The sequence below is a fragment of the Homalodisca vitripennis genome, chromosome 5, assembly GCF_021130785.1.
Source record: "Homalodisca vitripennis isolate AUS2020 chromosome 5, UT_GWSS_2.1, whole genome shotgun sequence".
Lineage (NCBI taxonomy): Eukaryota > Metazoa > Arthropoda > Insecta > Hemiptera > Cicadellidae > Homalodisca > Homalodisca vitripennis.
Window position 1 is genome coordinate 72,473,378 of NC_060211.1, and position 14,914 is coordinate 72,488,291.

General features: G+C 35.1%; 1 protein-coding gene across 1 annotated transcript; it reads right to left on the reverse strand.

Annotated features, from left to right (window-relative positions):
- Positions 1-1,491: 1,491 nt before the first annotated feature.
- LOC124362346 (acanthoscurrin-2-like) lies at positions 1,492-7,894 on the reverse strand. Its single transcript, XM_046816775.1, has 5 exons — positions 7,719-7,894; positions 5,350-5,399; positions 3,524-3,666; positions 2,141-2,560; positions 1,492-1,633 (listed from the first exon to the last, which is right to left on the reverse strand). The coding sequence occupies exons 1-5, from the start codon at positions 7,795-7,797 to the stop codon at positions 1,630-1,632; spliced, it is 696 nt and encodes a 231-aa protein (XP_046672731.1). The 5' UTR covers positions 7,798-7,894; the 3' UTR covers positions 1,492-1,629.
- Positions 7,895-14,914: the final 7,020 nt, after the last annotated feature.

A 14,914-nucleotide genomic window follows, 5' to 3' on the forward strand; every position in this document is an offset into this window, starting at 1 on the left:
TGTAATGAGTGCTATTGAAGAGTGGGTTACAGCTGGTTTTTCACTCTACTTCTAATACACGGAGTGCAATACAAACGTCAAAGTAGACGTTGGTTGACTATAGAAGGCTTCTCATACATTATATATATACTCTTTTTAAGAGTTAGAATGACTAATCATTGGTTTGAAATTGTTCACAACATTTAAATACATTCTTGAGTCTTGAGTAAATCTAGAGTTTTATTATTAGTTTTTATTCATTATTGATAACTTTTACTCAAACTGAGATTTCGATTCTATGAATCGTCATCCTAGATATAATTCTTATTTTTAGCTGAGCCTTTGCACAGATTATCACTCGAGGAGCAGGAAAAAATTTATTTCATCTTTACGCACGATATCTTGAAGACGAACTGACTTACAGACTTGAGAAACAGGGAGTTCATTGATGGTGCATGTCAATCTATGGTATTTGGCTGATGATTAGTAAAACATCATTAAATAAAATGATCATTAGTATCTGAAGGAAAGATCAGATTTGCAGATCTCTAAACGTAGTGGTACTGATTTTTTTATCACTGAACGAAGGCAAGTGTCCGGGAAAATCCTGTTTCCTTTACAATCCTTCTAATGATCAAAAACAAACTTCAAACAAAGGATTGTTAAACATTTTCATATCGGTCTTATAGGTAACCATGACGGTGAAAATCGCTCAAAAAGCAAACAGGTACACAAAATGGGAACAAACGCATGAAATTCCAACATTTACTCTAAATATGTAACCAATCAGGCGCACTACTTTTTGAATCTGTGTGTCTCTGATGTCGAAATGATGCTGGAGGTTCGTTTTGAGTGTCTTTGTTCTTCGTCACCGACTATTTTTCGATTCCTTCAGACGAACATGACTCTAGATTACAGGATTCAAGTGTGCAACAGCATCAGATTTCAGATGCTGCACGTAAGGGGAACTGGAATGTTGTCAATTCAACATTCACAAGTGTGAAATGATACATGGATAGTGAGTATTGTTCATATTCAGTACTAAACTAGTTACTTCTCTATTATCTGATCTGAAGAGCTAGTTATCAGATATTAATCTCAACTTCAGAGTTTCAAATATTATGTTCATATTTGTCTTCTCTGCTCTTTGTTTTGTATATATAAGTACTGCCATCAGAATTTTCCCGTTCACACTACGTTGCTCCTGACGATATCCAGGAGTGTGTTTAAACCACTGTAGCTCTCCAGAATGAGTAAAAATTATTCCAGATGTTAAACAAATGTTAAAGGATTCACACAATTTGACGCGATGTTATCCTAAAAATTTGTATTGCATTGTCATTGTATTGACAGCTTAAGACATAGAAATAGAATTGATATGACATATCAATGTTTATTTTATACTTGTTTTTGTTGAATTCTCATTAATTTCTGAAACATATAATGGTTCACTTGTATTGCCAGTAGGCGCAGAACGATAAATTGGGTATAAAACAAAGGTATTAAAAGTGATAAATGTAAAAAAGACATTTAATCATTAAGTTTGCCAGGTGGAAAGATAAGAACACCACTTCGATATATGGACACAGTCAAGGGAGCTAGAAGATGATGTAGTGAGCCCAAGGTCACATTGTCAAGTTGTTTCCAAGGTTACCTGCAATCAAAATAAATCCAAGATTAGATTAATCCCTCATATGAACTCTATATGACTCTAAGACGACGAGCTATGTAATTATATTTTCTCACTTTTCATAACGGATGTTTCGAAAATTTAGTACGTAGCTATATTCTATAGAAATTTACGCTATGTGTTATTTTAAAATCTAAATTTAATATTTTTTACTTTTATTGAGTTTTGATGTTGATCTTTATCATATCAGTGTTTATAGTTGATGAATTTGTTTCCATTAAATTCGTTTTCTATTCCATGCTCTTTGACTTTATCAATTTTAATTCTAGAGGTAAATTAATTATAGATGGTTTAACCATTACAGCCTTGGACATTAGATGATTTTATATTTACTAATTCAATAAAAACACGTCTTCTTTAAACATTGGTGAGTAAGTTAAATGGATTTAAATTGAAATTCCATTGTAGATATTACAATGGACATTAGGTATTTTTAAATCAATAAAATAGAGTTTATTTATTAATGCTTACCAAGCTCCTGAGGAAGAAGAAGCAGAACTTTGTGCCGACGAATGGGAGAAAGATCCACCGCCTCCACGTCCACCGCAGGTGGAACAACTGCCACCGCCGCCGCCGCCTCCAGGGTATCCACTTCCGCCACCCCCGAGCTGGTTGCCCCCTTGGAAGCCTCCTCCGCCACAACCGCCTCCACCACAGCCTCCACCGCCATAAGGATAACCACCTCCACCGCCGCTGGAGGGATAACCACCTCCGCCTCCACCTGAGGGGTATCCACCCCCACCGCCGCCACCGGGATAATAGCCTCCACCTCCACCTGAGGGGTAGCCACCGCCGCCTTTCTTAATAGGGATGATAACAGTGATCGGTCCTCCACCACCTCCACAACCACCACTGCCACAACCTCCTCCTCCTCCTCCTCCACTGGGATAACTGAAACAAAGACATATCGAGTTACACCTATCTCAACCAATAGTTATTTTCTTAAGAAGAAAGAGAAAATACCTAAATTATTTATTCGAATTGTAACCATTCCCAAACCTTCAAATCTCTGCAATTTATTTATTGAATAAAGATTTTTGTAAACACTTGGATTCCTAATCTTCTTAACTAAAACTTATTTTTCGTGTATTTTAATCTTATCAGCCAGTAAAAAAATCGACAAAAACAATGACATTTGAAAGCCAAAGTTATATCACAGAAGCTGGGGTCTCCATCGTCTATACGGCCCTAAAGAATTATTCAAATCCAGCAATCCATATTATTTGAACAGAGCAGCCATTTACACCGCGACTAAACATAGACAGATTTGAAAAAGTATAGGTAGAGACGTTTATAACTGTAGACACAACAAATATAGAATTGAAAATAGCACTGAAAAAGGTTGTGAGATGGTATAGTTATCACTCGTGTGATAATTATAACTCTATTTACTTAATCTAGGTCAACATTGCAAGATTTGAAAAAATCACTTTTCTAAGGATATTTATAAAATTATTTAAATTTATTAAACATAGCTTATAGACGAACTTTTATTTAAGTATTTTGGTTTATAGTGAATAAACACTTGCATATAGTAGGCCTAAATTTAATAAAAATAAAATAAACAAATAAAATAGTGTGTGTGTGTTATAAGAAGATAATAAGAAAGTTTTATACTATGGAAAACACCTAGTTAGTGTAAGTAGAATGAGAAGTAACGGTAGAAGTTAAACTTAACAAATTATGCTGTATAATTAACGTTTTCTAATACACCATACAAACTTCTATGGTGTATAATCTACATATATTGATTTGAGTATTATTTCTCAAACCTGGTCGTAATTAATCAGAATGAAAATATTAATAATATGGTATTCGGTTCTATGTATATGAAAATCTTTAATAATTACTTACCCTCCTCCTCCTCCATATCCACCTCCACCTCCGTATCCATAACCCCCACACACTGGACAATAGCCGCCGCCATAGCTCTTGTGCTTGTGATGGGTAGGTGATCGCCTAAGTCTCGCCAACAGAGGGGAGTCTACCACTTTTTCCTAGTGATAGAAATATAATACTATAACGTGTGTTATTCATAACACAGTCTATAATGATATCGAGTACAATTAAATTGTAGCAGTTGCTTCCTAAACCTTTTGGTTGAATATTTTTGTTTTGGATTTATTTTTAATTTCACACTCAAATGTTTTAATATGAAAGCCTGTATTCGTATGGTATAAAACGTCGTTATGAAAATCTGGGTTATGAGTAGTGACCCTATCTATACCCTTTGCTAAGTCAGATCATATTCTTTCTAAGGTCTTAACCCACTGACGTAGACATTGCACCATTAAAAGAAAGAAACATAGTTAAAACACCTCTAATAGTATAGATCGGCACACAATAATAAAGTATAATTCACTAAAAATAAAAGATACAGTGCTAGTAGTAAAAGTGCAATCTTTTGTAATTTGCAGTAAACTACTTGAGGAACTCCGTCACTGTATTTTTAATGTCGGTTACTTGGTTTTCGTGATTATTTCACCTTCGTTTTTTATTTTCATTGATTTCACTTAAAAATAACTGTAAATTGCATATATTCGTGTTTGATAATCTGAGAATTCGTATGTTAATACACTGTCAACATAATGCTAACGACTAAGAGAGATTAGGCAATAGAAGAATTATAGTGTACCTTTTACATTTACTAAGTATACTTGAAGGGAACAAAGAACCAGCTATATTGATGGTAATCAAACTATTCATACGAAAGAGTACATATTTATGAGCATTACAATAAACAATGAAATTGTACTTTTCATGTTATCTTCAAGTCATGTTTTAAACAATACATGGACGATACAAGTCCGTCTCGAGATGTTTAAAATTCACATCATTCACCAACACTTAGTTTTGTTTGAATAGTTTGATTTACAACCTCAAATATGCACGTCAACATAAAACCCATAAATGTCATTGGCCAACAGCAGTGTTTAGTTGCAGTGTACTCAAATTTGATTTACACGTTACAACGTTACCAACATAATCCGTATAACCTGATCTTGTAGTTTTGTAAAGCATAATAATCGTATCTACTTTAACCATGTATACATTAAAAACACAAATCTACCCCCAAAAAATAAAAAACAAATTTAGTTTGCAAGAGTTTATTTAGACTTATCTTTATAAGATATGAACTATTCCTTGTTAAAATTTATTATTGACTGTGGTTGACTTTGGGAGGACAACATAATTTTGGACATTTTAATCGTTATATGTTACAAGAATAGACATTACATTTACAGGACTGGACTCTAATCTCTTCTTCAGATGTAAAACTACTTAATACACAGGGAGGCGAAAACAAATCAATATGGACAACGGGATCTCTAATGTAAAAAATTATGAATTAATTTCGTATTTCAACATATGATTTAATTCAAAAATATCCAGTTATTATAAAAAATGTTAAAACACATATTTAATTGAATGAACACAGTAAATCCATTTTTTAGAAAAATACTTATATAATATAAATATGGGCACATTATTATACCATAATTAAGTTTTAGTACTTTATTCGTAAAAATAATCTTAAAAAGTATATAATTCTTCATAAGAAAACATACAACATACAATAAAAGTTTGAACCATGTATGAGTTGAACTGACCAAACGGCGTTTTTAAAAGAGATATATTAACTATGAAATGTGCATAAGAGATCTTCATTACAAACTTACATGATTGTGTGCATCGGCTTCTAAGCTGAGAGTTTGAAGGTTGCTGTCTTCTGAAAAATATAGTGTTTTAATGATAATACTGAGAAATAACCAAAATGTTCTCATTTTAAATAATGATATGGTTAATTTTATAAATAACCAAATGTATGACTTTTTAAGGATTTTGATGTGAATCATCAATGTTTTAAAAGTTTGACGTAAAGCCATGTAAACGAAAAAGTAAACTATACGCTCACGTGTTAAATTAATTATCATATAAACCATATTTGCTGTGCTAAAATTAAATACTCTTACACAAAAGAAGTCGAAGTACAGAAATGCTTACATTACGCAAAATATGAAACTGGGCTCAGAAAAGATTTTGTACATAATTAAAGATGAAGTGTCTGGAAATTTATTTTTATTCACTGATTTCCTGGTGAAGAAATAAAATTATATATATATATAATTATATTATATATATATAATATAATCCCTGCTTTTATTTTTTATTCTTCAAGATTTAAATTAATATTAAATTTTACCATTACACTTAAATATATGTGTTATGTGACTGTAATTTCACATGATATAAAAAGGCGTGACACAGTGAAAATAAAAAGACCTTTGGGTCATCAAAAGCGCACAAATATTTTAAAGAGATTACAACTGATTGCAAATTTCTGGATAAAATTAGATTTGCTTGCAACTTAGAGAGAAATATATCATACGTCAGGATATAAACGAGTTTAACACGTGCTCTCTTCTAGACCTTGAAGAACTCGGGAGTACAGAAATAAACAATGACGTTGTACTTTTGCTATTATTGTCAAGTCGTTTGTTACAATGCTCATCATAAATTCTCGTTGACCCTCTGAAGACTAACGCCGATCTTCATGTATCGTTAAATAGCACAGAGTAATAGACGTCATTGATAGCCGTAGAAGGGTTAAGATATGTCAGAATGTCACCAACAATCAATATATCTGTCAATATATGTATATACACCAACTTGAAACCTATAAACGTCATTGGTTAAACTAATATTTATTTTGATTTAATCAAGATCAATGAGCAATGGTATTAGAAAACATATCGCCGTCTATATTTCTTTATGAAGTCACTGTTGAAGAATACGAGTTAGGAATAGAGTTAAGCGACGGATTGTTAATTCCTTTTCTTCGCCATAGCTTGAGAACTTATATGTATCCTTGATAGGAATATATTTATTAACGTCTGTTTTAAAGACTTCTGAATCTGATAAATGGCGAAATTGTATTAATGGTAAATAATTATCACAGTGTCCATTATTGTTTTTGGTATGTAGGTGGGAAGTACGTCATCCTGTCCTGGAAGGCAAAATTTATCCCCCAAATTTAGAAGTGATGAAGACTGAGGTCACGTGACGGAAAAAGGGTCCATTCTGAAGATATTAACTCCTCACAATGGCTTTCGCTGACCTCTGGTATGTTTGGGAAAAAATAATTTGTCAAGTAGTATGAACTTTTCCAAGTTGGGAGCTTCAAATTTCCGAAGAATGCTATAGATAAAAAGCGATAACACCGACTATGCCTACCCTCAGAATCGCTTAAAGATTAATTATCCAGGTAATAATTCTTAAAATTTGTGATAAGGTGACATGTGCCTGGTTTACCTAATATGGGACAAGGATATTAGTATTTTTTCTAGTAAGCATTCTTAAGTATGCTTGGAGAACTTTACCATTGCATTCACGAAGTTCGTAAATCTCAAAACGAAAAGGAGGGTGTTGGGGCAAGAATTCGGTAATGACCGAGATAAGCTGTGCGAGATAGTCTCTCGAACCTGTGCTATCTATATCTACAATGCAAACTTTAGGTTCCACACATTAGACTAAGAATTTACCTGCTGCCTGTCATTATGGATTCACTGATACTTTCAATCCATAAAGTTGGAAATAAATTGGTTATTTACAAGAAAAGTCGTATGGCACTGGCAGGATTAGAAACGGCATCACCACCGATACACCCTACCACTACCTTAAAAAGTATATCAATCAACATTAATGCTATCATTCTTTTTGTGGAGGATTGATGAGCTTAAATTAAAAACCACACTCCCCAGTGCCTAATTCATGTTTCCCGCAAATACAGCAATGTAGAATTTTTAGAATAAGTTCATTTTGTTTACAAGCGTACAAGTTATGAAAACCTATGTCGTTTTAGGTCAATCCAATGAATCTTAGGTATATAATATAACATAACAAAAGGTCAGTCATTAAAATTTAAAATATCAAATTTATCTTTAACCTGTTTACGTCTATAGATTAAACAAATCCGAGAAAATCTTATATGAGTTCAACAGGCCTTTTACATGGTAATTAGGCTAATTATCTACTGGAGCTAACTTACCCGCGCTCTGAGGCTTCGCCCACCCTAGGGTCACCAGGCACCCGACAGCCACCCAGGATAGCACCCAGGACACTCGCATGGCTATCGTCGGCGTGTACTACTACTGTCCAGACCTGCCCGCTCAGGCTTTTATCTGAGGGTCAGCCGAGTCCCGCGAACTGCTCGCCAAGACGTACATGAGAGTCATGACGGAAATCCCGCGAACTGGCTACCAGCTGATTGACCAAGGTCATGGCCAGATGATGTGCAAATAAAGCACTAATCGACCACTGTTGGAGTGCTCGAACATCAAGCGGGCATTACCGCTCTCGAGTGTGTACAGAATATGTCAAGTGGGTGACCAGGATGTGTTCGCAGAATTCTTGGAAGCTGTCATTCACAACTGGAGAAAAGACTGGTGCTGCGTGGCTGCATCACTTTCTAGAAAGTATGCTGTTAACATGCATAGTCCTAAAGGACTCAAGAATTCTATACAGCATACACATAGGTATACTTAATTTTGGACTATTGAGACTTTTGACCCTCAGGAAATTACAAATGTTAGTCAAGATTTTGTTAGAGCTCAGTCAGTGAGCTTTTATAGTTTCCGGTACTAATGTCTTTAAATCCCGACAATTCTCTGTGTTTCAGTTTCAGCGTCTAAAACCTTTAATTGTATAGAAACTATTAAAACTTCATGGCTGAAATTAATAAAACCTATAACTTGCTACATCTAAGTAATTTATGATACTGACATATTCTATGAATAAATAACTGCATTGGCTAAGGCAAGGAGTAACTACAGTAGGGGTTTTCTGAAAACCTACCAATCGCTTATAAAATCGAGAGAATAAAGATAAAGCTCTGGCTCAAAAGCTAGAAACTGTTAGGACCTTGATAAGCCACATATGGGGCATGCTAGCTTTTAGGTAACAGTTCGTTTGAAATGAGCCATGGCAAAGTTTATGTAAGATCGAAAACGACAACAGTATGGTACTTAACTAGAGGTACGTAAGTGAAAGGAACTGTTAATATTTGAGTTCAAAAATGTAAATTTGTTTACCCATGGAGTTTTTGTACGAAACACACTTAAGTTGGAGGACTTTCTTCAAGGAACAGGTAGAAATTTTCTTGCGTTTTGTATCTAATATTTGTTTTCAGTCTGGTGTAGCTGAGGACGTTGGTGTTCACAGAACCACAGAATGTAAAAGTGTTTTGTTGGATAAAATTACAGATAAAGCTAATTTTGTAATTACTTTCCATCAACAGGTAAAGAAATATACGAAACAAAGGTCTTATAGCAAAGAATGTTTACCAACTGTATTTCGTGCGCTAGATTGCAGTTAGACTTGGAAGACTTACTATTTTTAGTGGAGAGTGGTCAGGATGTGTGCAAGATGCAAATATTTGGCACAGAATTCCAGTTAGGAACATCCATTTCTGAGAATTTTGCACCGGAAGCTTCAACAAACCCATCTTTCAATGGGCTCCACCCTCCACCAAAGTACAGTCAGTTCTAAAGAACAGTTATCACACGCGTATAACCTCTTTTGGTGAGGAAGAGGTGGCACGCATCATACAGAGTTTAATGTGTGTGTGTGTGTGTGTGTGTGTGTGTGTGTGTGTGTGTGTGTGTGTGTGTGTTTATTATAGAAATAACAATAATATCAATATTATTGTTATTTGTATTATTGAAGAGGACTTCACAGCTTTAACTTAATTTTGCAAATTAAAATAAGATATCCTTGAACTTGTAAATCCCATACGTCATTTGCGGACACTATTCTGACCGCATCATATGACATAATTAATTACGCTTGTGCAACGCTCTGCAGTATTTTCCTCTCAACAGCCATAATCAATCATCTAACCGCTCTCGCTTGCATCATTCTCGCTACTACTTGAAGCCGCACATATAAAAAGGTAACTTAAAGACAAGATTTTGAGCGATTGAGATTTTGGCTTGTCTTCAGAACAGCCAAAGCCAAAGCAACGCTGGCAGAAATTTACGTGTGCTATTCGAAGACACTGGCTCAAAATTTGATGAAAATATCTTCCGACCCTTTACTTGTGCTGATTTTTTCCAAATATTAGTAAACACAGTTTTAGGAGAAGTAACCATTAAACAAAACCTCGTTAAATTGTTTGACGTGAGTGAACGCTGGAACTACATTCAACAGACTATGAGTACCTCCATCAGGTTTATGTGTACAATATTTACAACTGTTAAAGAAAATATTTAAAGTGTGAAATATACACAAACATAAGGTATTTAAATGGCCAGTTCCGTGTATTTTTAAACAACAAAATAGCTTATTTATATTTTATATAAGAAACAAAGGAAATAAGATGTTGAAAATATGATTGTATATTGTGAAAAAATTGTTAGATATCTAAGTTATTATCTTATAGACAACTGGTCGGCACTAACACACACAAAGACAATTATATTACTATACTTTTTATTGGCCTCATAATTTCATAGTTTTAATTTCAGTTTTGAATATCCAAAAGTCTACTTTTTATCTTTTATATTAAAACGTATTGAACGAGAGAGCTATAATGTCCTTGTTCGTTATCTTGAAGTGAACAAGAATTAACTTTACAAAGAGTTTAGACAGTTTCGTTAATTTAAATTTATAAATCGTTATGATTAACACATATATCGCGATACTTAAAGTGAAACACTCTTTATACAAGAGTTAAGCGGAATTATGTAAAATGAGAAAGAGAAGAACATTGAAAGAAATAAGGGATCACATAATATGAGAGAATACAATAAAAATATGAGGCAAAAGAAAGAATAAAATGTAGAACAAAATCAACATACAGTATTATATATTATAGATTTACAAATTTATAACAAATACATTAAAAGACAAAGAGTGTATTTCAAATTTAGGCCAGATGAATTATTTGAAGAATAACGTAAATTTGTAAAACTTACCAATTGTAAGATTTACCAAGCTCTATTTAATAATTATCAACACTAAGTAAACACTGGAGAGGGGACTCAAAGGAGAAAGAAGGAAAATAAGGTGTTCCCAAAATTGGTTAAGCATTACTGTTTGCTTGATTTTATTATTATTAATTCCAAGCAACTACTAGCGAAATCCCACTTACGCGCGAGGCGAAGGCAAGCGTGGAAATTGCTATCGAGCCCCGCAATATAATTTCCGAGACGATTCTTGAACGATACTTTGATCACAATGCAAAAAAGCACAAACATTTTTTTAATATCATCTGACATTTTATAGTTTAGTGATTGTTCTTTCATAATAGAATTTAAAGCTATTTTATCATTCATTTTTTGTTAAATCCGACTGTTCAAATAAGACTGAAATCATATAAAGGAATCACATTAATTGTTTATACAGGAAAAGTGATGCATACTTATGGAGAGAATGTTTTATTTAGGGAACATAATGTTTGGGAGAAGTGAAGTCAGCTGAATTAGCTACGAGGAAAACGACGACATTCACAGATCTCAAGTGCATTGGGAAATAGCCCATTACTACATAGAGTGATGAAAAGAACAATTATTTACTTTAAAGGTAGTGGCAATATTTTTGACAGATGTTAGAGTCACAAACATACAATGTCACATTACTTTGTATGTGCATGAATAAATCAGCTGTCAATGTGTGGTGCATATGCTAATTTTATTTCAAGTGATATTATCTAACTTTTATTATAGATGACAACAGTAATGAATTAAAACCAACAATTAGTTTCTTCTAGATTTTACTTTATGAACGCATGATTCCGAAGAATGAGAGAATTATAATTAAAATTAGTTTCCTTAGATAAGGTGGGACGGCATATTTACAGTAGCGGAAGGAACAAAGACGGAGGGGTCGCTCCGTGACTACAAGTTTAGGAAACAAGCGAGCGCAGTGAACCCATGACCATAGTAAATGAAACCACAAAGCAATACACCAGACAGTTAATGCAAGTGTTTATGTTAGCAAATAGTCAGGAGTCGCATCTGTTTTTCACTGATGAGGCACACGATACTGATTAGGCATACAAATATTAATACAATGCCTAGACTAAACCAAGGAAGTAGGATGACATATCGGACAGGGATAGGAAAGCGAGAGGACCCACTGTACTATGATGGTACACAAAAAGGCTTTAAGCCGGGTGCCCCGCAAATTAGGCATGCAATTATTTTCCATCAATTATACTAGTATTATTCATTAGTTAATTCAGTTTAGAAAAGTCTATTGTAGTTTATAAATAAGCTTAAAATACCATAGGACTCGTCTGTGATCATACATTCTACATCATCCGAGATTTTCCTAATTTAAAACTTTAGGATTCCTCCACATTGGCTTAAAATAGTTCACATATTACTGAAATCGTTAGTGATGCAATTTACAAGGAACTCAAAGAAATTCGAATTGTTATTTGTTTGCTAGACTATTTATGATATTTGTGTCACTCTCCCAACTCAGGGCAGCAAATCTTGCTTTCCAAACTTCAAGTTCAACTATTATGAAGTTAGTTTCAACTGGTTATGGATCAGCAGATTGGATTTTTTGTCGCTATTACTTTATCTCTATAGTGACTTGTTTACAAAGTATATACCTGTGACTTTCCCATTGTTTGGCATAAATGCATTTAGCATGAAGCCGCGTTTGAGAATTAGTACTGGACAATTCCACATTTTATCCTTACCCATTTTTATTTGAGTTTGATTAAAATATGGCATATATTTCCTGGTTTTAATACCTGAAATTCTATAACAGTGATAAAATATTTTTCATTTTAATTTTTTCTCACGTGGAATCATCCTAATACTCCTAAAATACTCTCCAACAAAAAATCGATTGCATCAATTTAACACGAACAGATCTCACGATACATGCTCGTACATCGTGAGACAACAGTGTACAGCACAGTAGGCTACAACAGCGTGTAAACCACAACACATCATCTCCACTTACCGCCTAATTGTGAATGACGCTACTCCTTCATTCTTGTACAGATTATATCAGACTTACCTCATCAGTATCAAACAACTGCTCTTGTGCAACAATACTGCTCGACCCAACAGTGTACAGCACAGTAGGCTACAACAGCGTGTAAACCACAACACATCATCTCCACTTACCGCCTAATTGTGAATGACGCTACTCCTTCATTCTTGTACAGATTATATCAGACTTACCTCATCAGTATCAAACAACTGCTCTTGTGCAACAACACTGCTCGACCCAACAGTGTACAGCACAGTAGGCTACAACAGCGTGTAAACCACAACACATCATCTCCACTTACCGCCTAATTGTGAATGACGCTACTCCTTCATTCTTGTACAGATTATATCAGACTTACCTCATCAGTATCAAACAACTGCTCTTGTGCAACAATACTGCTCGACCCAACAGTGTACAGCACAGTAGGCTACAACAGCGTGTAAACCACAACACATCATCTCCACTTACCGCCTAATTGTGAATGACGCTACTCCTTCATTCTTGTACAGATTATATCAGACTTACCTCATCAGTATCAAACAACTGCTCTTGTGCAACAACACTGCTCGACCCAACAGTGTACAGCACAGTAGGCTACAACAGCGTGTAAACCACAACACATCATCTCCACTTACCGCCTAATTGTGAATGACGCTACTCCTTCATTCTTGTACAGATTATATCAGACTTACCTCATCAGTATCAAACAACTGCTCTTGTGCAACAACACTGCTCGACCCAACAGTGTACAGCACAGAGTTCTCAACAGATGTAAACCACAACACATCATCTCCACTTACCGACTTACCGCCTAATTGTGAATGACGCTACTCCTTCATTCTTGTACAGATTATATCAACTTACCTCATCAAGTATCAAACAACTGCTCTTGTGCAACAATACTGCTCGACCCAACAGTGTACAGCACAGTAGGCTACAACAGCGTGTAAACCACAACACATCATCTCCACTTACCGCCTAATTGTGAATGACGCTACTCCTTCATTCTTGTACAGATTATATCAGACTTACCTCATCAGTATCAAACAACTGCTCTTGTGCAACAACACTGCTCGACCCAACAGTGTACAGCACAGTAGGCTACAACAGCGTGTAAACCACAACACATCATCTCCACTTACCGCCTAATTGTGAATGACGCTACTCCTTCATTCTTGTACAGATTATATCAGACTTACCTCATCAGTATCAAACAACTGCTCTTGTGCAACAACACTGCTCGACCCAACAGTGTACAGCACAGTAGGCTACAACAGCGTGTAAACCACAACACATCATCTCCACTTACCGCCTAATTGTGAATGACGCTACTCCTTCATTCTTGTACAGATTATATCAGACTTACCTCATCAGTATCAAACAACTGCTCTTGTGCAACAACACTGCTCGACCCAACAGTGTACAGCACAGTAGGCTACAACAGCGTGTAAACCACAACACATCATCTCCACTTACCGCCTAATTGTGAATGACGCTACTCCTTCATTCTTGTACAGATTATATCAGACTTACCTCATCAGTATCAAACAACTGCTCTTGTGCAACAACACTGCTCGACCCAACAGTGTACAGCACAGTAGGCTACAACAGCGTGTAAACCACAACACATCATCTCCACTTACCGCCTAATTGTGAATGACGCTACTCCTTCATTCTTGTACAGATTATATCAGACTTACCTCATCAGTATCAAACAACTGCTCTTGTGCAACAATACTGCTCGACCCAACAGTGTACAGCACAGTAGGCTACAACAGCGGCAGCGTGTAAACCACAACACATCATCTCCACTTACCGCCTAATTGTGAATGACGCTACTCCTTCGTTCTTGTACAGATTATATCAGACTTACCTCATCAGTATCAAACAACTGCTCTTGTGCAACAATCCAATGAGTATCGGAACGTCAATGAGCACGACTTTGGCCATGAGTTCTTTCCTTATTTTTTATCACTAGCGTATATCTCCCAACACATGATAGTTTTAGCCCATTTGTTGAGGGTAGACGTGACAAAAAAGATTTTCACAACGGAACATGCATATGTTTATGAACAGAAGAAACGTTATCCAGATCTAGAGTTCCAAAAGAAATAGATTCCACTCCATGTAGTTAAGTGAGTGATTTTTGGAACTACCGAAAATAACATTTGCGAATTGCTAAATTGTTAAATTGAGGATGAAAGAACTCGTTATTTTACAAGGCGAAGTACA

Coding starts and splice junctions, on each gene's coding strand:
- LOC124362346 (XM_046816775.1), bottom strand. CDS start 7,797: ATGCGAGTGTCCTGGGTGCTATCCTGGGTGGCTGTCGGGTGCCTGGTG. Junction 3,667..5,349: donor AAGCCGATGCACACAATCAT/GTAAGTTTGTAA, acceptor TTCTATCACTAG/GAAAAAGTGGTAGACTCCCC. Junction 2,561..3,523: donor GGATATGGAGGAGGAGGAGG/GTAAGTAATTAT, acceptor TCTTTGTTTCAG/TTATCCCAGTGGAGGAGGAG.